This window comes from Thermobia domestica, chromosome 4 (assembly GCF_964235325.1).
Source record: "Thermobia domestica chromosome 4, izTheDome1.hap1.1, whole genome shotgun sequence".
NCBI classification, from domain to species: domain Eukaryota; kingdom Metazoa; phylum Arthropoda; class Insecta; order Zygentoma; family Lepismatidae; genus Thermobia; species Thermobia domestica.
In genome coordinates, this window is record NC_137457.1 from 320,273,079 (window position 1) to 320,298,880 (window position 25,802).

A 25,802-nucleotide genomic window follows, 5' to 3' on the forward strand; every position below is an offset into this window, starting at 1 on the left:
AGATGCAGTATTCACTGAAAACAAAAACATTGAAATATCAAATTTACCTGTTCTAATGTTTTCTGGACTTGTGGCTTTTAATAACATTGTGTTTTGGAGCTTCTTTTAGGCAGTGTGAATTTTGAAAAATCCTTGAGTTTTACGGCCTACGGTTATGCCAGTTAGGCTAAAGGAGACGGTGATGATGAGCAATGAATGAAATGGTGGGATGAACAGTGGGAGGAAACGGGAGAACCCCGAAAAAACCCACGCACACGATGTTTGTCCACCACAAAGTTCACTTGGCAGGGGCTAGGATCGAACCCGGGACCCCAAGCACCAGAGGTGAACGCTCTACCACTGAGCCACCGCGTCCCCAAGTAACTGCCATATTTTTCTATTTCTTTCCAGATTGGCTCTACTGCATTGTATGTTCACCAGACGTTAGATGTCACCGTTAGTTTCGCCTTACAACCTTATCACATCAGTGCGCTTTGCAATGTTGCGAAGTAAAGATGGCCGCCCCACTTTGTGTTTGCACCAAAGAAGAACAGCGTTCAGTCATCCGTTTTCTGTGGGCCGAAGGTGTGCCTGGACCGAAAATTCACAGAAGACTTTCAGCACTATAGAGGGATAACAGGTTGACACAGCAAAGATTTTACCAGTGGACTGGACAGTTCAAAAGTGGTCGGACGGGCGTGAAGGATGAGGAAAGAGCAGTGATAAACTGGTGATATTATTGAACGAGTCCGTGCCTTAATTCTGAATAACACACGAATGACATTTGACGAAGTGGCAACCAATATGCAGATTAGTCATGGTTAGGGGCACGAGTTTTTCGCACTAAGAAGTTGAAAATTTCGCGTTTTGTCGCATTTTGTAGCTCTTTTCTAAAAGATATTCCATGACATTTTTCATAACTGTTCCTTTTATTCACAGATCACGATAAAAATAAACCATTAATTACCTAAAAACAAAATACACTGAATATTTCACTTATAGAAAATTATATTTTTTAAAAATTAAACTGAAGGAAAATCAGTAACTAAATTTACTATGATAGGAAAGTTTGCGATGGTGATAGCTAACGAGCAACATGTTCTCTACAGTCACGTCTGAATCACTCAAAATGCACCGTTTACACGACATTCTACCGTTCCGTCAGTGGGATACTGGCGATTTTAAATTAATGAAAACGTATTTTTAAAGTTTCGCGTTATTTTGCGTACTGTTAGAAATTTCGCGTTTTATCGCATAACGGAAACCAATGGAAACATACATAGAATATCATAAAATGTCAAGAAACTAAAAATTACTGTCTGAAGCATTTCGTTTTATCGCGCATTGCGAAAAAGTCGTGCCTCTAGTCATGGTTATGCAGATTAGACATTATGCATAACAGGCTCAATTTTCACAATGTGCAAGATGGGTTAAAAAAAAAGCACAAGCGAAACCGAGTGAGAATCTGTCAGCACCTACTGGACTGAGGTGTTGGAACATCTTGCAATACAGTCCCGTTTTCGCTTCGTCTCATTACCATCAATTTCGTTCACTTAAAGAAAGGGTTCCCAGAGGCCGTCAATTCAGCTATAATCAACAGGTTAAGGAAGTGGTGCATTCCTGGCTTGCTGCGCAACCAAAATCTCCAAAATCCTCTCTTAGCAGAGAGTATTGGAAAGCTTGTACAATCCGCGGCATAAAACCTGCAACATGAGAATGTAAGTTTATTGTCATACTACGCCTAACAGCACAGGGAATCAACATCTAAGTGGCACGAATCACGCCAGGATAAACCTCGGCGTCCGCCCGTGAACACTTATTTTGGAGCAAAAGACTTCGTCATTTCACAATAAACTTACATGATTATGTTGCAGGTTTTTTGCCGCTGATTGTACAACGGTGGACCAGATGCATTGGAAAGCATGGTGACTATGAATGATGATGTGGGAAAAATGATGTGAATAAAAGCTCTTGAGATAATAAATAAGAAAAAATTATTGCAGACACGTATTGACTTACCCTCCTACAAGAACAGTTTTAGTTGGAAAAACGAACTCCTTAAAAATTCCTTCCTTAACACTTACCGATGATGATGAGAAGGGATTATCGGAACATACACCACAGAACGAGTGCTTAAGTGGTGTTCAAGGTCAGTATTTTGTTATTTGCTACCCCTGTAATTTATATCCAGTAGTGACCCAAACATACAACGTAACTTCTTGCACCTAACATTTGCTACCGGGTGCTAGATTGTGACTTCTCATACAATTACAAATAATTATTATTACCTGTTCGTAGTTGACAAAAAATGATGTTGGAAAAGTTGCAGAGAGCCATCTCAAAAGTTCGGCAGTTTGTCGAGACTCCACGTAGACAAGAACGCATTCTGCTAGAAACAATGTTGGTAGGTTTCCATTCACTTCCGCTTCCGTGAATTTCTGTTTCACTTCATTGACACTTCGAAGATCCGCACCAACAACATGATATTTCGCAGCATGAAGATCTGTCGAACTGAACCGCACTTCGCCATCTAAAAGGAAAAAGAAAAAAATGGGACACAATTAATTTCGTACTTAACGAAAGTAGGTTTTTCCCAATAAACAGTTTATATTTTATATATATATAAATAATAACACAAGAAAATCACTATCGAAAAATCCAAAACAAAAACACAATTTGCAATGCAGACATCTGGCAAATCAAGAGAAGTAAATAAATACATATTTATATATATTTAAAAGCATGCCGGACAAAAATTCCTACCTCTGTACAAGCTTTCTACCGGGTCATCCTATGAATAATGTCGTATGTTGGCATCGTGAAGAAAAGAGCGATAACTCACCTGGAATACAACCGTCACTGTAGTGATGTCAACTAGCTCGGTTCAGCTGAGCCAACAGCTCGAGCCGATTCGATTGGAATGAGGAATTGGCTCGGTTCGGCTCAGGTGAGACATCAACTCGAACCGGCTCGTTTCAGATGAGCCACCGACTCGGTTGGGATGAGTCACCGGCTCGAGCTTGGTCGGTTCAACTTAGCCAGTGGCTCGAACCGACTCGGTTGGGTGAGCTGCAGGCTCGGTTTGGCTCGGTGGTCACTGAGCCTTGAGCCGAGCCGCTGAGAACACTACGGTCAATGAGGAAAACAGCCTCCATCGTACTTCCCAACACTCCGCCATCTGTTAACCAGTTGGTGAATCACTCGATGAAATAAGTCACTGGTTTTGGAGGCAAAGAACTGGGATGCTGTTCGTCGCACGTTATCTTTATCTTACAGTGTTTTCCCGGAAAGATGGTTTTCCAGGATGCGAAAAAACACAGTAGTTTGTTGGTTCAATATTCGGTGAAATCACCAAGTGGAGTATTTTCTTCGAGCCACATTTCTCCATCTTAGCACAATCCTTTTTGCCGTGTGTGGGAGCACGTTATTACGTCGATGAGCACATACTTGAGATGTACTAGAGGAGAACGTTTCTCCAACAATGCAATTCATAGGCGTCCAAGCTACTGACAGTAGGGATCTGAATTGATTACCTGGTTTAAGTAGTAAGAGCTCAAAATGGATTTTGAAACGGATATGTCACCAACAACTCGACATGACTTTGTAAAAATGGAGGTTGTGTTCTGGGACAGCTCCTCCCCCCGCCCCATTTAAGTACCTACTGACATTTGCGTGTAATGTTATGTACAAGACCAACCATTCTGTCTAAAAATGGCTCACGTCTGTGACGGATGAGTAGGGAACTGCAAATTTCCAAGGGCAACTGTTTCTGTTGAGAAGTTAACTCAAGGAGTAAAATTTACTAAGTTTCGACACGTACCTGCAGATCATGATGAATGGTTGAATGGGTGGCATGGAGTTTGCTCGCCAGTTCTTTTAATAGTCTGCATTGGATTCTCTTCACCGCTGCTCACAGAGTATCGATACCCAACTGGTGTCCGCAGAACGAAACCTCTGTCACTTCCGCTCATCCACAGGACCCTGAACATATACACATTGCTATTTCGTGTCACCGTGCTGGCTGAATGTCCCTAGTGAAATTCACATAGTGTGACATGCCGTATGTGCCGACACTGCCATGATCAAGCACAAGTCACATTCGAAAACGCGGAGTAGACCGTACTTCTCCCACATACTGCTACACAATGAAATGCCTTATATGATACAGCTATAGCACTTGCCATCTACTTCACTGTTCACTTGCCAGATGGCATCATTGTAGCAGTCATCGAAAAAACGACATTACCTATGGAATGAGCAAGTAACACTGGGCGCGGACTGGATAACCATAAGCTGATAGTTCAAAAAAAGTTTTCTCCGCAACACGCTCACGCACGTGGTCTGATAAATGCGAATTTTGATGTTTCTCTTCCTACCATCAACCCCAGCACGCGGAGGTATCGAATGAGTGTAAATATACTTGAAAGAATTAATTATTACTTTGATAATAGCTCTGCATATTTTAAAACACTTTATTATATTTATTTGTATTAGTGAGATAGGTAACTAGTCTTTTAGTACAAGTATAAGAGTAAATTTACATAAACTTTTTTCTTTTTGTCGGGATTGTGAAATTATGTTAGAATTGCAAGCGATGACAGTGCTGGGAATTAAATGGCTACTTACGTATTTATATAATTTCATATTAATATTCAATCCAGTAGCAAATGCAATGTGTATGGAAAAAGTATCAGAGCGCTAACATGATTACAGCAGAACTTGAAATGATAAAGAGAAACAACACGTGTCTCGTCCGACCCTCTTGTATACAAATGTTGTTACATTAAAAAGAAAAAAAAGAAAAGAAAGGGGGAACAAAGAAGAAAGAGAAGGTAGGTTTCCAACAGAATGGTTTGATTCAAAACCTCTTCCGACTCTTAAATAATAATAATAATAATAATAATAATAATAATAATAATAATAAAACTTGGAAATTAACTTTATGACGAATGAGTTTCCATATCTAGAAATAAAAAAATCGACTACATAAATAATGATCAACACTTCTTTTAAAGAAAGAATTAAAAACGGTCATTGTTGGTAGCGGGGTTTGATACTGGCTACAAGGAACACCACTGCCTTCTCAACTTTAGGTGAACGCGGATTGAGGTAAACATTTAGATTTCACACTGTAGCTTACTGTTATCTTAAAGAAATTTCTCTCTCTGTCGAGATTAGCGACTTGTTTTCCCCTTCTGCAGCGGGGAAGAGGTGGGAAGCAGTGTTGCCAGACTGGGCTACAAGTAACGGATTGGATGATTAACTGCTCTAGGTACCAAAATTTCAAATTGGGTGACACGCTACTTTTAATTATCTGCAGGCTATAGCTCTTAAGAATGCGCTACTCTTGGGCTACTTTTAATTATCTGCAGGCTATAGCTCTTAAGAATGCGCTACTCTTCGGCTACTTTTAATTATCTGCAGGCTATAGCTCTTAAGCATGCGCTACTTTTGGGCTACTTTTAATTATCTGCAGGCTATAGCTCTTAAGAATGCGCTACTCTTGGGCTACTTTTAATTATCTGCAGGCTATAGCTCTTAAGAATGCGCTACTTTTGGGTTACTTTTAATTATCTGCAGGCTATAGCTCTTAAGAATGCGCTACTTTTGGGCTACTTTTAATTATCTGCAGGCTATTGTTCTTGAGAATGCGCTACTCTTGGGCTACTTTTAATTATCTGCAGGCTATTGCTCTTAAGAATGCGCTAGTCTTGGGCTACTTTTAATTATCTGCAGGCTATAGCTCTTAAGAATGCGGTAATTTTGGGCTACTTTTAATTATCTGTAGGCTATAGCTCTTAAGAATGCGCTACTCTAGGGCTACTTTTAATTATCTGCAGGCTATAGCTCTCAAGAATGCGCTACTTCGTTATTTTCATAGCTATATAATATCACAAATTTTTAATTTTATATTATACAATAAAGGTTTTGCTTGCTGAATATTGTATTCACAACGAACAATAGTTTTAGTAAAACTAACATGTTCGGTACTAGTTTAATTCTTGTTTTAGTACTTTTTAATATCCAGATCTGGCAACACTAGACTTTTGTTGAGTTTGAGTTGTTTTAGTATCACTGACCGTGTTGATCTCTCGGAATGCCTACGCCTAATAGTTGCACGGAACTGTGTAAATACGGACATCGCAGATGTAATGGTGTTACTGTATTGTCCATATTAATATAATGACCATGTAGAGCTACAAGGGTCGTTCAAGGTTGACCGGGACTTAAGGGAAACAGATAGCACAAGCATCAAGCTATGTCAGCTTTTCAAAGTATTCTCCGTGCGCGTCGATGCACCGTTGTCATCGTTGTGGCAGCTCCCTGATTCCTTTGGCGTAGAAAGAACTTGCTTGTTGTTGTAGCTACTGGAGGACATCGTTTCGCAATGTTTCATTTGTCGTGAATTTCTTCCCTCCCGGATGGTCTTTAAGGGGTGCAAACAAATGATAATCACTGGGGGCTAAATCTGGATTGTAGGAGGGATGGAGCAGAACTTCCCAGTGCACTCAGAAGCTGTTTACAGACTGTCATTCGTGTCCACTTCTGCTCGAATGTCAGCTGTCGGGGAACCCACCTTGCACAGATTTTGCGGAAGCGTAAGTGGTCGTGGATGATTGTCTCAACACTCCCGACACTGATATTCACCTCGGCAGCAATATCCCGCAATGTTCCCGCCGGTTCTCAAGAATAATTTGCTCAACACGTGCACGGGCGAATGTGTCCATCCGCTTCATTTGTTACCAGCTCCCATCCTTCGCGAAACTGTTCACACCATTCGTACACTCTTGTCCGTGACAACGTTTGTTCACCATGCTGTGCATGCAATCTTTTGCAAATCTCAGCTGGTTTACCTTTCTCCTTCACAAGAAATTTGATTACACACCGCTGCTTTACAGACACACAGCTTACCGCCATGTTCGTTGTAACTGCTCCACATGCGCCAAATACGTCATGCCGGGCGCTAGTTACTCGCGAAGGAATACATTACGTCACCCGCAAGTTTCATCATGATCCGGCTATTCATCGATTATTTACCAACGAAAATCCCGGTCAACTTTGAACAACTCTTGTACATTAAAAACTTCCAAAATTCATGGCTCTCAGACAAAGAATTTAGTGAATTAAGAGCCTGCCTTACTAAAAAATAATACGAAATTTACCATTTTTCTTTTGCTTGTTTATTCATCAGTGAAAGGAGATAATGAAATGCAAGTTACCACAATCATAGATAATATTATTCTACAACAGAAAATATGAACCCGAAGAATGTTTAGTGTTGCAATCCATAGAAATTACAGTGTTGCCAGAAGAAACAATTTCCCTAAAATCTAAGTTAAGACAGCGAGTAGAGGAATGAACTCAACTGCATTTGATTACGTATCATGTTGTTTTGGTTTCTTGTGAACTACTTTTTAATTATCATTATTATTTAGTTTTAATAACTGTATGTTAAAACTATTTTGTTTATTACAAACTAAATACAACTTTTATTTAAAAAGTAGTTCACAAGAAACCAAAACAATATGATACGTAACCAAATGCAGTTGAGTTAGTTTCTCTACTCGCTGCCTTAATTTAGATTTTAGGGAAATTGTTTTTTTTTTTTTTTTTTTTTGACAACACTGTAATTTCTATGGATGGGAACACTGAACATTCTTCAGGTTCATATTTTCTGTTGTAGAATAGCATTATCTATGGTTGTGGTTATTTGCATTTCATTATCTCCTTTCACTGATGAATAAACCAGCAAAAGAAAAATGGTAAATTTTGTATTATTTTTAGTAAGGCAGGCTCTTAACTAAAGAAGTGAGAAATGTCAGTGAAAAATCATACTATAAACGTTGTAAAATGGAAGAACTTACAAAACTGAGACGCAAATGTGTCTCCTTGAAAATCAGGAAAATCGTTCATTATGTACTATCACGGTCTACCCAGTTCAATCCACACTGCAGCTCTACTGCTCTTGATGTAGTATAGATTTTCCCCTAACATACCACCGCCAACAGTCCGAAACTGCAGTTGCCACTTGACCGTTGCCAACCCAGAGATCTGACGTATTTCCAACTCCAGGTGTTTCTATTTAATCAATGTACTACTATGAGCAAAATAAATGACGCGTCTCTTTATTTTGAAGTTTTTTGAAAATATCTCAGTTTTCTTTATATGTTCGAAATTTCGGAAGGTTTCCCCAGCAGGACAGGTTAATAACAAACCCGTTTTTAATATTTGTGTTAGATATTAGCTTAAAATAAAGAAATTAGAAGCAAAAAACATTAAATCGACAGAAATCTCGAGAATTACCAACTCTGCTAAAGTGGGAAATTTTCAAGAACGCGAGGGAATTCTGCAGTTCAACACGAAGCAGCGACATCTATGTCATTGAGAGAAGCGTGGATTAGATCTACAAACGAAAATTTTAACGAAATATTTCTAGTATGTCTTATTATATGCATTATCAGCGAACTCCAAATATATGAATCTATGCTAAGTATTAACGTATAGATAGTGCAAATAGTGGAGATTACCTATGGAAAAAGACGAATTGTTAGCCCAATCGTAATGAAAAATCGTCTTTACTGTAGAACAGGTTCAGCTTACGTAAGAAAGCAAATAGCTCAGTTAGATAAAGCAACGAGTTTGTATACCGAAGGTAGACGGTTCGAATCCCGTGGAAGTACTGTTGTCATTTTTATCACTAAGGTTATTTTATTTATTTTTTATTTGGGAAAGAATCAAAATGTAACATATGTGTAAAACTCATGACGATACCAAAAAAAAAAAAAGTTTGGATATTTTGATAACAGATTTCCCTATTAAATGTTTAATTTTCTCTATAAATATTTGTCTTAAATTGAAATTGTTTTGAATTTACTACATAAGCAAAGTTGCCCGAAGGAGGAGAGCTCAAGTAATAGATATTCTACGTAAAAGCAACCTATTGTAGAATGATGATGCTTCTTACCTTCAGCACATAATCTTAACGTTAGAGAGTCAGAGAGAGAAAAATCCTGTTTTTCCTCCCCTATGACCACTCATCTTAAAGCTCTATCTATAATGATTCGTGTCACATAATTTCGGCTCTCCAAAGACATTCATATTTAATATTATTATTATTATTATTATTATTATTATTATTATTATTCCTGAATATGAGCCAGAGCCCACTCTGAAAAATTGCATCTGGCGTTCTGAGTGAAAGTTCTATGGGACTATTAGAAAAATATATTCCCGTTTCCACGCTGATGGTAGAATTTCTTAAACAGTTATTGAATTACGTTCGAAAGCTAGGCGTAAATAGCGCCCCCGCAACAATGTGGCGTGGGGACCGCACAAGCTGCAAGGCCAAAAAATATACAGAAAGTACGCCGGGGCGGAGCAGGCCAAATTTTCACACGGGCCAAGTGACTTTTTGGCGCCCTTCCCCTAGTAGTAGCCTATATTTTACATTTTATCATAGTGTTTTTAATAGTTTAAACCAGGAGCGTCATTTCAGATTTTGCTTTGGGGGGGGGGGGGGGCAAGACCTCTTGATATAAGTAAAATTTCGCGTTTTTCACTGATTTACTACTATTCTAATGATAAAATCTATATACATCTCAAACTCAGGGGGGGCAAATGCCCCTCCCTGCCCTCCCTAAATGACGCCCCTGTTTTAAACCCATTTTCAAAAAGAAATCCATTACCTAGGAAAACTTCACAAAGAATATGGCCCGCTATAAACAATACCAACTCCACCCCCTCTGGTCTAGTGGCTAGCACGCCTGCCCTCTGTGGTACCGGGTCCAATTCCCGGTGGATTACTGTTGAACGATAAAAGTGGTTCGGATTCCACTATAATTAGTATCCACATCTCCCTTGCCCATTAAGGCATAACCGTGGAACGCTAAACTCAAGCAAACAAACAAACAATACTTAATTCCCGGCACTCTTTATTCTACATGCCATCTCTCAATTTTTCGATACAGCCCCCTTAGTACTATGAAACTCTCTTCTTCCATAGTGAAATGTGAAAAGATCATATAATTGCCACTACTTTACAAGAATATAAACCAAAAACGTCAGTAGAAAGCACATTGTAAAATTTACTTTTTGAGGCTCGTTTTGGTGCCCCTCTTTCTCTGGCACCCCGGGCAGTCGCCCGGCCCTTAGTCCGCCCTTGAAAGTACGGACGCATAACTAAGGACTGCGGAGGAGAGGTTAACCTTCATGTTATGCCACTGGTTTGACGTGTTTGAAATGTTCAGTAAGTGATCGGTTAGTGAAATAATTTCAACGGTTACTGATGTTTAAAGTTTAGCTAAGACAAAGCTACCTAACCAAATACATTTGATATCGCGATGTCACAATTTGATTTTTCCTCACATAAAAAAGATAAAAACAATAGTAATAAAAACCCTTACTCGTACTGGGCTCCTAACTAACTAACAACCTAATTCTTACAGACTAGTTGCTCTGACCAACTGAGTTTCGATTTCTTACGCGAAAGAAGTCTGTTATATTAAGAGGCATGCTTTTCATTATCAAAACTGTTCGAAGTAATACGAACATGGCTTAAGAACAGAGACGGAACTGAATTACCACTCGATTGACCTTGAGGGCAAATCACCAAAGCGTAGCTATAAACGTAAGTTCCAGCATGCATTTCTCTGGAGTTGTGTTCAGTATTCCTATCTGCCAGTCATGCTTGTTCGTAGGAGTAATATGTTACAAACCTAACCTTTCGATAGAGCACAATGACAGAGAATCAGAGGAAAGAAACTCTTGCCATTGTGAACGTGGGATACCACACTGTGCAATAAAACTGACGCGTCTCCTTGAAGTGATATTTCATCGAAAATAACTCGTTTTCCTTTATATAGTCTATCCGAAGTTTTTGAGGGTTTCAAAATGAGGATATGTTACTGACAAACAAGAACGCATTTAGGGGTGGGTCTAGGGGGTCCGGACCCCCTCTGAAACCCCAACTTTTCTGTAAATTTAGCCTAATTTTGGGGATTATCTTTTAAAATTTTATTATAATTTATCCTAATATTGAAGTCGGACCCCTCCCGAAATAAATTACTGCATACGTGTCTCTGACAATTTTCAATATATTCGTTAAATAATAAAGTAAAATAACTAAATTAGGAACAAAAAGCTTTAACACGGGCTAACTTTTGTCTACTGCCAATATTGCTAGAAGGGATATTAATAGCAAAAACTGCTAGTCAATGCTAAACCTTGGAACGTCATCCCGAACAAGTCTATTATTGAGAACTACATATGAAACATGTTATTAAAACTTATCCAGCTTTTATCTGGCACGAAATTATTATATACACCAAAATTCACTCTCCTAAAATGTGTATCTAAACAATGTACGAAGCAATGAAAATTTTTTATCGAAATATTTGGGCAGGAAACTCTAACAGCCAGCCATTTTATTTAAATCGTAATAAACCCTGTAACCGTACGTTAACGTGAGGACAAAGCTTGGTCCATTGGTAAATTGTTTGAAGAATAAAAACTCAATGTTCGTAGGTTCGAATCTATCCAGTCACCACAACATTTTATTCTTATGTGTAACGATGAAATAAGAAAAAAATGTATAACCGTTAAGTCAAAACTTCAACCAAGTCTGAAGAGAACAATACTAAAATAGTAACACAATGACGTCAACCAAAAATTATTTCATGTAGCGTTTGGACGAAAGTACAGCTGTTAACAATTGCAGAAATAAAAACAGGCTGTAATGCAGTCTAGACTTCTGAATGCATTTACTTCCTGAAAACTTCCGTCTCGTCATTGGTATGCCGTTAATCATTGTAAAACCTTTCAATTGGAAGTGAAATGACACAAACTAAAACAGTTTTAAATCAATAAATAATGTCTATGTGTAAAAGTAGGTGTCTTTTATCTGTAGTTCTGAGTTCCTTTTACTTTGAAGTGACAAATGAGAGAAGAAAGTATGGTGTTCGAAAAAAAAAAATCAAATTTGAGATTTCAACGAATTTACACGTATTATAGCCCCTAACACCGAAAAAGTTATTTTTCGATACATGTCTATCTGTTCGTCCGTCCGTTCGCTACACTTTTCTGTGCACTCGCCTAGAGGCCATACCGTTCAACTTATCTGCACCAAATTTTAGTTTAAGATTTTCATAGTATTTCCTATAGTTTTTCTTATTTCCCTCCTACTCCCAAAACAAGGGTAGTTTCCTGTACGATGAAAATAGAAAAAATATATTTTCTCATAACTGGCTCTAACGATCTTGTTTTCTTTCTTTTTTTATAAATCAATATTTAATTAGCAACCCTATTTTGTGGTATAAGGCATTTATCTGAGAAAAATCTACAAGGGGTAGTTTATACTAAGGGGGTGAGTTTTTTCTCAGTGATTTTCTCAAAATGGACTCAAATGTTTTCGTTCATATTTCATAAATAAAGATTTCATTAATAACTTATCAATATGGCATAACTCGTTTGTCCTAAAAAAATGCGAGGGGTAGTTTATTCTTGGTGGAGTGTTGTCTGGGCGATTTTCTCAAAAACGACTCAAAAGAGTTTATTCATATTTCAAAAATAAATATTTCGTTAATAACCGAACAATATGGCAAAACTCATTTGTCCTGAAAAAATATGCGAGGGGTAGTTTACTCTTGAGGGTGTTTTTCCTCCACGGTTTTCTCAAAAATGAGTCAAGCAATTTTGTTCGTACTCAGAAATAAATATTTCATTAAAAACCTAGTAATATGGAATAACTCGCTTACCCTGAAAGAATCCTCAAGAGATAGTTTATTCGGGGAGTTATTTTTCCCTCACGATTTTCTCAAAAATTACTCGGACAATTTTATATATAATTCATAAATAAGTATTTCATTAATAACCCTATATTTTAGTATAAGTCATTTCTATGAAAAACAATTACAACGGATAGTTTATTTTTGGGGTCAAGGTTATTTCCCCGACAATTTTCTCGAACGACAGGCGAGTTTGTTCAAATTTCGCAAATAAATATTTCATTAATAACCAAAAGTATATCTTAACTCATTGTTCGAAACAATTCACAAGAGGTAGGTTACTCTTGACGTGTTCTTTTTGAACGACTTTCCCAAAGTGACTCATTTGATTTTTTTCATATTTCATAAACAATGATTGCATTAATTGGTCTATTATATGTCTAATGAAAATGTGCTCAAAGTGTGAGTTAGTTTTGTAGTGTGGATTTTCTTCAATCGAAGTTTTTTATTCGATAATCTGACATTCGATGTATTTGAATAATACAATAACTTTATTCGTATTATCCAAATACACACTTCAGTAACAACTGCGGCCTAACACAGTTAAGAAATTGAATTGAAAAAGTTTAGTGCAGTGGCCCTGTAATTGAATATTTTTTGAGAAACTCCCTAGCTTTTTGTGGTAAACTTAGGCTTTTCTTTTTCGAGCGACAAAAGAGAGAAGAAAATATAGTGATTGTGAAAATAATATCAAATTCAGATTTCAACGGATTTACATGTTTCATGGCGTCTACATACCGAAAATGTGACTTTTCGACACCCGTCCTTCCGGTCCGTCCGTTCGGCACACTATTATATGCACTCGCCTAGAGGCCATACCGTTCAACTTATCTACACCAAATTTTAAACTTAGGGTTTACTTAGTATTCTTACAGGAGCTTTTCCATTTTTTCCTACCACCTAAAATAAGTGTGGTTTACAAACAGCCGAAAATCGAAAAACGCTATTTTCTCAAAAATGGTTTTAACAATTTTGTTTATTTTTCATTAATCAATATTTAATTAACAACCGTATATTGCAGTATCAGATATTTCTCTTAGAAAAATTTACAAGGGGTCGTTTATTCTTGGAGGTGACTTTTTCTCGACGATTTTCTCAGAAAAGACCCTGGCGAATTTTGTACACACTTCATAAATAAATATTTGACCTTACAACATGGTATAAGTCAATTGACCTGAAAAATATATGAGTAGTAGTTTATTCTTGGACTTGAATTTATTCTCAGAGAGTTTCTCAAACACGACCAGTTGGCAACCCTGTATCTCGACAACGAAGCTGAATTCGAAAACTGCAAGAGGACCATTTGTCTCCTTTTGATGTCACGAATCACCTCCCGAAGTTTGTGGACATCTTTCAGGTTCACCCTTAATGAAGCTTCTTTTCGAAAAGTTAACTATTAACTTTAGGCATTGTTTATCTTTTTTTAAATCACAAATGTCGTTATTAATTTTAAGGCAGAGAACTACTTCTGAGAGAATAGATCTTGAAAGATAATATTAAAACTTAGACTTTTGTTTTCGAGACATTCCAGACAAGACGAGACATTTTACAAGCTATCTCGTGTCCAAAACATTTGCCTCGTATTATCTTGGATGTCACAAAGCGCGTCTTGTCTCTTTCTCGAGACATGTCTTATCTCGTGCGCATTCGTTAACACTTGGAAAGGATTATCTTTCTACTCAAAGCATTATTTTTATAATGGTTGCATATTTATGATAATTGCTGTCCACATAAATTACAGTCCTTTCAGTTGAATTAATTATTATTATTATTATTATTGAAATTGCAATATCTAGTTTAACGTTGGTCGATTGTGCACCTACGCTAAGGGAGAATGATGATGAATGAAATGGTGAAATGAAGAAAGTGGGAGGAAAATGGAAAATCTCAAGAAAACACATACCCATGCACACGGTATTTGTCCACCTCAAATTTCACTTGGCGCGAAGTGGAATCGAGCCACGGACCCCATGCACCAAAGGTGAATGCTCTATTATTATTATTATTATTATTATTATTAATAATAATAATAATAATAATAATAATAATAATAATAATAATAATAATAATAATAATAATAATAATAATAATTGTAGCGAGCTCAACGGGTTTCAACCGTTCGACTTAACCAACGTTTGGATGCCTATTCGTTCGTCGGCTCCATGAGAACTTCTCATAAAAGACATTTCATTTTAATGAAACTAGTAAGTGCCTTCTTTTAGCTCTGCGAAGTAACTATTGCTTGGAATATGAATCTGCAAAACATAAGAGGTAAAATTAACCAAATGGTGCAAGTTTCCACTTATATATACAAAACAATTTTGCAATATCAACTACGTGAATCTTGTCCCATAAAGAAGCCGAAACCCCTACACCGAAGAGCCCTCCGAGATTTGATCATTGTCCACACGGACTGAAATTGTCATTTGAAGCCAAGGCTTTAATATGAAGCCAATAATTTCTTTAAAATAGACGGAAAATTCGGAAGTTATAAGCATTTTCATATTTTTGCCTTTTCTTATAAGGGAGCCGTAGCCCCCTATACTGAAGAGCCCCCCCCCCCCGGAGATTTGATCATTGTCCACTCGGACTGAATTTGTCATTTGGAACCAACACTTTAATACGAAGCAAAATATTTCTTTAAAATAGACGAAAAATTCGAAAGTTATAAACATGTTAATAATTTTGCCTTTTCTCATAAGGGGGCCGTATTAGCCTACACTGAAGAGCCCCACGAGATTTGATGATTGACCACTTGGACTGAAATTCTCATTTGAAACCACAACTTTTAATATGAAGCCAAAAATTAAACTTTTACATCAATTTAAACTGACTGGGTTTCGGTTCCCCCCACTATTGTTTAGTTTAGTTAAGTGGTAATTTGTGACAGCTTCACATCATCAAAAGAATGTTTCACTTCAACTCCCCTCCCCCAGGAGTTCGTGCTGGATCCACCACTGGAATCAATAGACACTCTTCCTATTCTTTTTGTCACCCTTGATTGTGTAGGGGCTCCCTCGTACAAATAAAGAAGCGGTAATATTACAATCAAGGAGCGCTATATATTAGGTATTTTTTTAGTTACATACCCCTAACCGCACAGGGCCATCTTTCGTAGAATAAAAAATATTACGTGATATTCCAATCATGAAAGGGGAGAGGATGCTGTAAATATATTTCTTATTCATTTTGTCTGTCCTGCTTATCAAAAATTACTTTCTGTTGGAAGGGTACTGAAATGAGAGGGGCAAAATAAAAAGTCGTACCCCCTCCTACATGGTTGCTCAAATAAGTACTAAAGAAAGCATTTTAAACTAAGATATTTAAAATTTAAACTAGGAAACTAAGATATCCTTACATTATGTAAGGATGGCATATTCAGGATTATTATTATTATTATTATTATTATTATTATTATTTGAATGTTTTTGGAGCACCGAAATTTTGCGAGACGAACAATGATATGTAGAGGTTTAAGATGGGTGTCATAGAGGAGGAAACACCAGGATTTTTCTCTGTCTGACTCTCTAACGTAAAGATTATGTGCTGAAGGTAAGAAGCATCATCATTCTACAATAGGTTGCTTTTACGTAGAATATCAATTACTTGAGTTCTCCTCCTTCGGTCTACTTACCTTATGTAGTAAATTCAAAACAATTTCAATTCAATACAAATACATTGTAAAACTTTTCCGTAATTAAACATCTAGGGAAAATTAAACATTTAATAGGGACATCTGTTATCAAAATATCCAAACACGTAGACAGAAGAGTATCTAGTGAGAAATATTGTAAAACTTTATAAAATTCTCCAAATTAGAATTAACATTTACTGGGAAACATTCCTTATGCGCCAGCGAGCATATGGTGAACAGTGAGCACAGGGGAAATAATTACGAAACTGTTTGCAAACAAAATTAGGGACGCTAATGCAAGTGCGACAACGGCATTTTTTCTTTTTTTGGTATCGTCATGAGTTTTACACATACGTTACAATTTAATTCTTTCCCACATAAAAAAATAAATAAAATAACCGTAGTGTAGAGATAAAAATGACAACGGCACTTCCATGGGATCGAACCCGCTACCTTCAGCATACAGACTCATTGCTTTAACTAACTGAGCTATTTGTTTTTTTACGTGAACTGAGCCTGTTCCGGTAAAGACGATATTTCATTACGATCGTCCTACCAATTCGTCCTTTTCCATAGATAATTTCCACTATTTGCTCTATCTTTATGTTAATAAGCATATATTCATATATTTGGAGTTTGCAGATAATGCATATAATAAGACATACTAGAAATATTCGTTAAAAGTTTAGTTTGTAGATTTAATCCACATTTCTCTCAATGACATAGATGTCGCTGCTTCGTGTTGAAATGCAGAATTCCCTCGTGTTCTTGAAAATTTCCCACTTTAGCAGAGTTGGTAATTCTCGAGATTTCTGTCGATTTAATGTTTTTTGCTTCTAATTTCTTTATTTTAAGCTAATATCTAACACAAATATTAAAAACGGGTTTGTTATTAACCTGTCCTGCTGGGGAAACCTTCCGAAATTTCGAACATATAAAGAAAACGGAGATATTTTCAAAAAACTTCAAAATAAAGAGACGCGTCATTTATTTTGCTCATGGTAGTACATGATTAGTAAAAGCGTATAGCAGCAAAATAATTAATTTTTATGTTTGGGCTACAAATAGTTCAAATCCGCTACTTTTAGAGCACAATCTCGCGACTTTTTGATCTTCTGATCTGGCAACACTGGTGGGAAGACGGAGTGTTTGTTTTGATTGCCCACCAGCTTATCTGGAGTGAACTTTAGTTATATTTATCTTTTCTCTGTTACAGTCTATATAGCATTAATCATGTTCTTCTTACCTTCTGAATGTATTTTCTCCAATAATTGCTTTGTTCGTTTAATATAGTAGCACTTCCTTGCTGTAACACTGGGGAAATCCAATTCTATGTAATTTACAAAATCCTTCCCTTCATCTTTTAATCTCCAATACAAAGTATCGAAACCAGCCCCGAAGTTGATTATTTGGCAGTTACCAGAGGTTTTCTGAAAAATCAAATTAAGAAAGCTGTTTACATTCTACAAACCATGAATATATAAAGAAAAATTATATATGAATACCACTCATTCTAGCTTTGGAACTTCTTGTATAAAATAACAGACAAATTCTGACCAAAGCATATATTAACTAATAAATAATGCGTTACAGTTTTGGAAAATTAACTTTGCCTTCATCAGAGGATATGCTTTGGTCAGAATTTGTCTGTTATTTTATACAAAAAATTATATAATGACAAGACAAGCGTTTTAAAGTTTCTGATATTCACGAACTGGGAAAAATCTTGAGCACTGGCAGAACAGAATAAAATCAAAGTATTAAACAGAGAATGTTCCAAGAGCATTGCCAGAACCAACTTAATAAGAATAAATCTTCTACAGGCTTCATACCGATTGTTCTATGTACTTTATTATTACACTCATTAAGGTTGGTTTAAAGGGACAAGTTTTGCCGATAGATGACACTACAGTCTTTGCATCTCTCCCATGTATTTTTTACCTTTCACAATTTTCAATTTCTCTTACAAATTTCAACCTAGAGACTTCAAATTTTTAGAAAAGGAACTCCATAACCTAAGGGAACAATCCGTGACGATTTTTTTATTTAGTATTTTCTTCACTGTTGAAACAGTTCCATTGTTAAAGGTTTGGGTATTCATTTCAACAATCGAGCCATTTCAACAATGAAGAAAATTTTAAATAAAAAATCGGCATGGATTGTTTCCTTTAATAGGTTATGAAGTTCCTTCTCTAAAAATCTGAAGTCTCTAGGTTGAAATTTGAAAGAGAAATTGTAAATTTTCGTGAAAGGTAAAAAAATACATGGGAGATATACGAAGACTGTAGCGACATCTATCGGCAAAACTTGTCCCTTTACACTAACCTTAAACAATTCTTGTAATACATCCATCCATTTATAATTTCCTTGAGTACTTTTTTTTTAAAAAAATATTATTATTACATTTTTCGTTTGAGTTCTGTTAAAACGTTCTATATGTTGTTTTACGAAGATACATGCTCAAAATGGAGGAATTCGTAAAATATAATTTGTCCATGGCTTATGGTTCCCGAGATATGGCTCCTTAAATCTCTCGAAATCTAAACTTTTTTGGCCAATAGCCATCGGTTACTATTTGGTGCCAAAATGTTCACCATCCTTTTAGGTATTGATTAACACCAATATCATATCTCTATGACTTACGGTTCTCGAGATGTGGCTCCTTCAATCTAACGGAATTCGAACTTCTTTGGCTAATATCTGTGAAACGATGGCCACCGGTTACTATTTGGTACCAAATGCTCACCATCCTCTTAGGTATTGATTAACACCAATATGCTTTCTCTGTGACTTACGGTTCCCGAGATATGGCACCTTAAATCTTAAGAAATCTGAAGTTTTTGGCTACGATCTCGGGAACGGTAAGAATGACGGGAAAATTCCATTAATTCTTTCAAATAATTTTTGATACTCTATCGAATGGAAGGCTCAAAATTAAAAAAAAAATCGCAAATAACAAACAAACAGACAGACAGACAGACAGACATAAAGAATTCAGTAACGAACTTTTCTTAAGTGTGTTAATGATGAGTAGAAACAGTAATTCCATTGACTGCACCTGTAAAATTTTTTGGATGGTTTCGGATACTTAAGCTGTGGTCTTGTTCACGAAGTTATGTTACTCACATGAAGATTCGAAACAACTTATAAACACATTTTGTACTTTTAGTGCAGGGGTTTATAGCTGGAAAGAGACCTCTTGTTACACTGGTTGTTTAAGCAGAAATATTTTTTTTTCGGCGATTTCTTTTTTTGAAAGAAGTGACCATTTACGATGAACACCCCAAAAACATGCGGACACTATCAAAAGCATGAGAATCCCTCTTGTGCTGCGTTTCTTTTTTTTCGTCATGTAATTAATTTGTTTCACAGTAGAACTTGTTCGCAAATATTAAATAATAATTAGAGTTAAAACTCAAGTTATTTGAGCCTTAATCAACGAAATTACTGCTTCAATTTATCATTTTTAATAATTAGATTAAAAATACATTAATTCAATCTTTAAGAGAATAAAATCGAACATTCGTCGTCCTTACTTTTTCCTATTTGCATACATTGTCTTACAATAAATAATAATTAATTTTAAAAAAATCTATTCTGTAAGTTGTCATGTATCTAACTTAGAATTTTGCTGCATTAAAGCATGTTAGTCCTGTTATTGCTTTTAAATTTAACTATGTTGGACATCTGACAGTACACTTGATCACGTTTATTTTTCAGAAACCGTTGCAGAATATTTTTTCCTGTTAAAATGTGACACATTACTTAACGCAAATATATTGAGAAAAAAAAATCGCGGAAATTAACTTTGACAAAATTTCCAACTACAATTTATACTGTACATACCCTCAGGATAGCATTTCCTATTTAAAGAGAAAGCAAGTCTTTTACATCATAATATTTGCCTTTTCTTTTCTTTGTGAGACTAATTAATACTGAAATTTATGCGAAAACACTAAATAAAATTATAAGTCATGTCTTCAACGCACAGATTTCGAATAGATATAGGCAACCGGAATAGATAATATACCAATCGAATTCACTAAAAAATATGGGAGACAATCGAAAGAAAGAACTGTTCCGACTCTGCAATGAAATACAGAGTGCTTCACAACAACACCGACAACGTTTGGGGGGTGATTCCTGACACCAAGATAAGGTGAAAATTACAGACGAACCTGGGTACATAAATGCTTCCTTTCGGAGTTATAGGCTGCCGAAAACATGAAAAAATGAACTTTAAAGGTCCATAACTCCAATACTATGGGACCTACAGAAGTCGGGTCAAGCCTTTATTTAGGAACTAATATGTGCCCTGTCGAAATATTTATGGTTCAGAATCCTGCTGTACTTCCGCAACAATTTTTATAGAGGTAGTTTTTGAGTACTTCAATTTATATGACCGTAGCCAAACTGCCCCTATAAAATTTGTTGCGTGAGCACTTTAGGATTCTGAAACATGTATTTTTGGATAGCGCAGATATTTATTCCTAAGTGAAGTCCTGACTCGACTACTGTAGGCCCCATAGTTTTGGAGCTATGGACCTTTAAAATTCATTTTTTTTTTTTCATGTTTTCGGCAGCCTATAACTCCGAAAAGAAGCATTTGTGTACCCAGGTTGGTCTATACTTTTCGTCTTATTGTGGTGTCAGAAATCACCTCCCAAACGTTGTCGGTGTTGTTTTGAAACACCCTGTATATGAACCAACAAGTAATTGTTAGAATGGAAGAGGACAAAGGATAGTGCAATTGGAAGTGTTTTCGACAGGGATGCTGTCTCTCGCCTATCTTATTTAATATCTATCTAGTAGAGATAGTGAAAAGTGCCTACATAATAAAGACGGCATTTCAGTATGAGGCAGAATGATATGGCGCTTGTTGCAGAATCTCAAGAGAAAATCAATAAGATGCTAGAAAACATGAGGAAGGGATGTGAAGAACATGCGATGAAAATAAATGTTAGAAAGGCAAAAGCCATGGTGATTGGAACGAAGGGATCGGTGTCAAATATAGAAGTAGGAGCGGGAGGAAAGAAAAACTGACTAGTTTTCGATATCTGAGTAGTATCACTAGTGATGAAATGAAATGTGAATGTGAAATAAAAGCAAGGATAGGAATGGTGAAAGAAGTTTTTAGGATGAAGAAAAGTCTATTTTGTAGGATCTTGAATAAAGAGTTGAGAAAAAGACTCATAAAGTGCTTCGTGTGGCGTATTGTACCGTATGGATCAGAAACATGAACATTACGCAAAAAAATAATGACAAACGACTGGAAGCTTTCGAAATATGGGTGTGGGGAAAAATGGAGAGAAATAGTTGGGTCGAGCGGAAAACGAATGAGAGGGTCTTAGAGATGGTAGAGGGAAAAAGGAACAATTTTAAATTTTATCAAGAATAGGAAAATCAACTGGTTGGGACATTGGCTAAGGAAGAACTGTATCATGAGGGATGTGCTAGGGGGTATGGTGGCAGGAAAGAGAGGGTGGGGCGAAGGAGACTACAATTAATGGATGATATCAAAGTGACCTGCAAATAATAGCAGAATACCTCTGACAGGGCGCAAAATTTCAAAGTGAGCCGCACTCGCCAATCCAAAAATGATAGTTGCCAGTATTTTTCAAGTACAAATTATAAGCCCCCCTCCCCGGCCTTTGGTTTGACAAACAAAGATATTATATCTCTCGCGTTGACACGCCAGGAGGAAGATCATTTCGATTGAGGGTGGGAGAGGAGCGAATTGCAACGCTGTGAAGACTTTACATTCCGTGTTTTCCCTCAGTCAAAATTATTTTTGTGAGAAACAGAAACTGCGCAGCCCTGTGAGTTCAGGCAGAAACTATTCCTATTGAACACTGATTGCCAGCTCTATATTTCTAGTCGCTAATGGCGACCTGGCGACCGGAAATTTGCGCCCTGTATATGAGATGATTATCTTAACGTACTATTTTCTTTCTTTCTTTTTTCTTTTTAGTTCAGTGCTAATTTTAGCTAATTGGGCTAAAATGACCAGTGCGTTCAAGAAACGTTGTTATATTTAGTCTTTTGACACAAATTTAAAGACTTTCACAAAGAAATGAAGATGCAAAGATGAAGTTGCAAAGGACTCCAAGTTTGCACCCAAAGGACGTCCGCAGTAAGGATCGAGGATAAAAATTTAAATTTAATTTACAACCAAATATAACAATATAGAAGTGTTCATTTTTTAATTATCTTTTCCTCTTGTTGTTTTGGAAGGTCAATGAAACCAAGGGAGAAAACTTGTTCACCAAAAGCATTTTTTTTTTAAAAAAAACAATACAAGGCTTTGCATGTCTGTTGTCGGCAAGTATATATAAACATTGGGACAGAAAGAGAGGGCTCTTTTTCCAGGAATTCTAAAAACCCTGTTCATTCCTCTGGACCTTCCCCTATTAGTCTTTGCGACACGTGGTAGAGATTTATGATCCCTTCCGGCTAAAAACAAATGTTGCCTCGATTCCTTTTCCTTTTTCCCAGTTGATTTTTTAAAAAAAAAAAATTTTTGTTGTTGTTAACTGAAAATAGGAAGGAAACCTTTCTCCTTATTTTGCCGGACTTTTAACTACACAAATGGATCGGAGGTACGGCAACACTGAGAGCAATGACAGCTTACACGCTCGCGAGGACTAGCCGAGGGTTGTGGGGGTGAAAAGAAGAAGTGGTTGGGGAAAGAGCCCTTTAAAGCTATCCCGATGTATATATATAAAATCTTTTCCATTAATTACATATTCAATTGTTCCAGAATACGCTTTACGGAAAAAAATCAAACTTACTTATTTATACATATTTCAGGGCATTATCGACATAGATGGCCTTCAAGTCCGCCACGTATGAGGGATACGTTCCTCGGCGAGCATACTCTCCGGGGAAGGGGGAAACGAAGAAGTTGGTTTGGGTTCTGTATGCTAGATAGTATACCGCCATTTACCTGACGTGAATGAGGAAAACTAATGAGAAACCTGAGTGAGGGCAGCTGGCCGGAAAAACCTGCTACATCTTTTTGAGCGAATGCCTCCACCGGGAAAGTAAAATCGGGAAGGTTCTAGAACTAAGGTCCCCCTATATAGGTTAGTAGCTAAGTTGGTTCCTTTCTGTACCAAAGTTTAGCACTTAATGAACATAGTAGTGCCGAGGTGCGTTAGAGCCCCGCAGGGCACGTTGTTTTCTGTCTTTATTACAGCTAAATAGGAAAGCATCTGTGTTCTAGAACCTTACCGGATAATCAAAGATACTAGTCAAGGTCTACAGCTGAATCGTACCCACCAGGTTATGGCCTATGTTGATAATGCAAATATAATAAATGATAGGAAAACAACAGAAAAAAAATGCAGATGTTTTATGAAACGCCTGCAAGGGACATGGGTTTAGAGTTAAATACAGATAAAACTAAATACATGAAATTTCGTTGTGACCATAATATCTCAAATTATGGATATATTAAAATACAAGTATCAAATAATATTTTAGACGAAGTGGATACTTTCAAACATCCAGGATCAACATAGACACACCAAAATCATATTCGCGAAGAAATTAAATGTTAACTGAAAGCAGGGAATCGTGTTACTATTCAGTTTAAACATTTTTGTTTTCATGAATTCTGTCGAAAATTTGAAGTTAAAATACATAAAACGATAATTATGCCTGTTGCTGTATGAGTGGGAAACAAAATCTCTTATTTTGAGAGACTGAAAGTATGTGAGAATAATATTCTGAGACGAATATTTGGACCCAAGAGGGTCAGGAATTGGGAATGACGGAAATTTGATAATGAGGAACTCCGTAATTTATATAGTTTACCTAATACTGTTAGTTATCAAATCTAGGGAGCTCAGGTGGGTAGGTCATGAAGCCATTTTAGCGGCAGGTGTGTCTCTGGCTAAGAATCTTCTTGGGCAAAACAAAAATACGCGAATTTCTTACTTTGTCCCGAATTTTAACATTTGTTAAATTCAATAACATCTGAGACAAGTTTTTTTTCTTTCTTTTTAAACTAAATTAGTCTCGAATGCCCTATAGATTTCCATCTAGGCAACCCTATTTATCCGAATTCAGAATTATAAAAATAGATATCCTATAAAACAACACTCTTTTTGATTTGGAAAGGGCTACCAAAACGTTTAAACACGCTACCGAGAAAGATTAATCACAAAGATTTGTGATTGCTGCACAATATCAGAGTTGAATTGTATTCCTTATCGGTTTGAATGAGTATCGTGAATATGAGTTTCCAAATTACGAGTAGCTAAAAGGTTTGTGTTATGTGCCGGACAGAAATATGATAAATATTGTACTTAAAATTTACAAAAAAAGAAAACCTGAACCAATCTTTCGCGAAATTCATACAAACTAAACAAGTTTAATGTGTTATTCTCACATGTTAAAGATTTTTGTTTTCTTGCTATTGTTTTACTTGGAAGCATGCTGACATAAGATATTTGGGTGTAATGAGACAATTAGTTCCCCATATTGAAAGATGACAGTTCCATGTGATTTTTACTTTTATAACGAAAGAACAGAAATTATTACGTTTTAGGAACAGGCATGGATTATGTAAAATATGTTAAATGTAGAAAGATATATATATATATAACGGAGAAACAGTTACATATTAACTGTAAAGATCGTAGTGATGGTGTGAATGTATTATGAAAGCAGCTAACCGAATCTAATCCAACAATGTTTAATGAAATCCTTGTTTATGCGCAAACCCACCGTCACTAACGCGCCCTCCCCCTGCGGATGTGCTTCGCTCAGCTCTGATTGGGTTACATGGTATTCATGGTTTCAGTGATCTTTGTTTTTCTTGGGTATACTTTACAAAACACCCTCCGGCTGCGCATCTATAAGTAGGGCCGCTCAAAAAGGTCAAGAATAGTAGGGTAGGGGTAGGAATGGGTTAGCTTAAGGTTTGGTAAGTTTTGATCCATTTTCATAAAATTAACAGATTGTAATTTCTAGTTTCTGATAAGTATACCTGCTGGAGCGGGCGTTGTAAAGTTAACCTTTTTTCTTTTAGGCTGGAGTTTTTATGGCATTTTCAGACGCCGTATTTATTTGCAAAACGGCAAAGCCCTTTTAAAGTAAATCTGCAACGAGAAATGCAACTCATTTTCTTCAGAAATACTTTCTAAGGTAATGACAGTGGTTTTCCTGATAAATGACAAAATTTCAATGTTTTAAAGCCTGAACAAGTTTAACCTACTTTGCGACATAAATACCAAAGGTTTACGTATCAACCACAAATCTTTTCCCTAACTCGTCCAAATTTGGGCTGATACTAAAATAGTAAAATTTACTCTTGTACACAAATCGAGAATTAAGCATTTTTCTGGAAAAGTTCTTGCACTTGTTGCTTATCCGATCAACAAACGCTCTTGGTATCTACA

At 36.5% G+C, this 25,802-nt stretch overlaps 1 protein-coding gene across 3 annotated transcripts in view; it reads right to left on the bottom strand.

Annotated features, from left to right (window-relative positions):
- The window catches only part of LOC145684373 (leucine carboxyl methyltransferase 1), a 45,473-nt gene that overhangs the window by 18,989 nt on the left and 682 nt on the right, over positions 1–25,802 (bottom strand). For all 3 annotated transcript variants that reach the window (XM_081756618.1, XM_081756617.1, XM_081756616.1), the window contains exons 2-3: positions 17,642–17,825; positions 2,268–2,509 (exon numbers count right to left, since the gene is read on the bottom strand). In XM_081756618.1, coding sequence (XP_081612744.1) covers positions 2,268–2,509; positions 17,642–17,825 — 426 coding nt within the window. The remainder of the gene's footprint in view (positions 1–2,267; positions 2,510–17,641; positions 17,826–25,802) is intronic.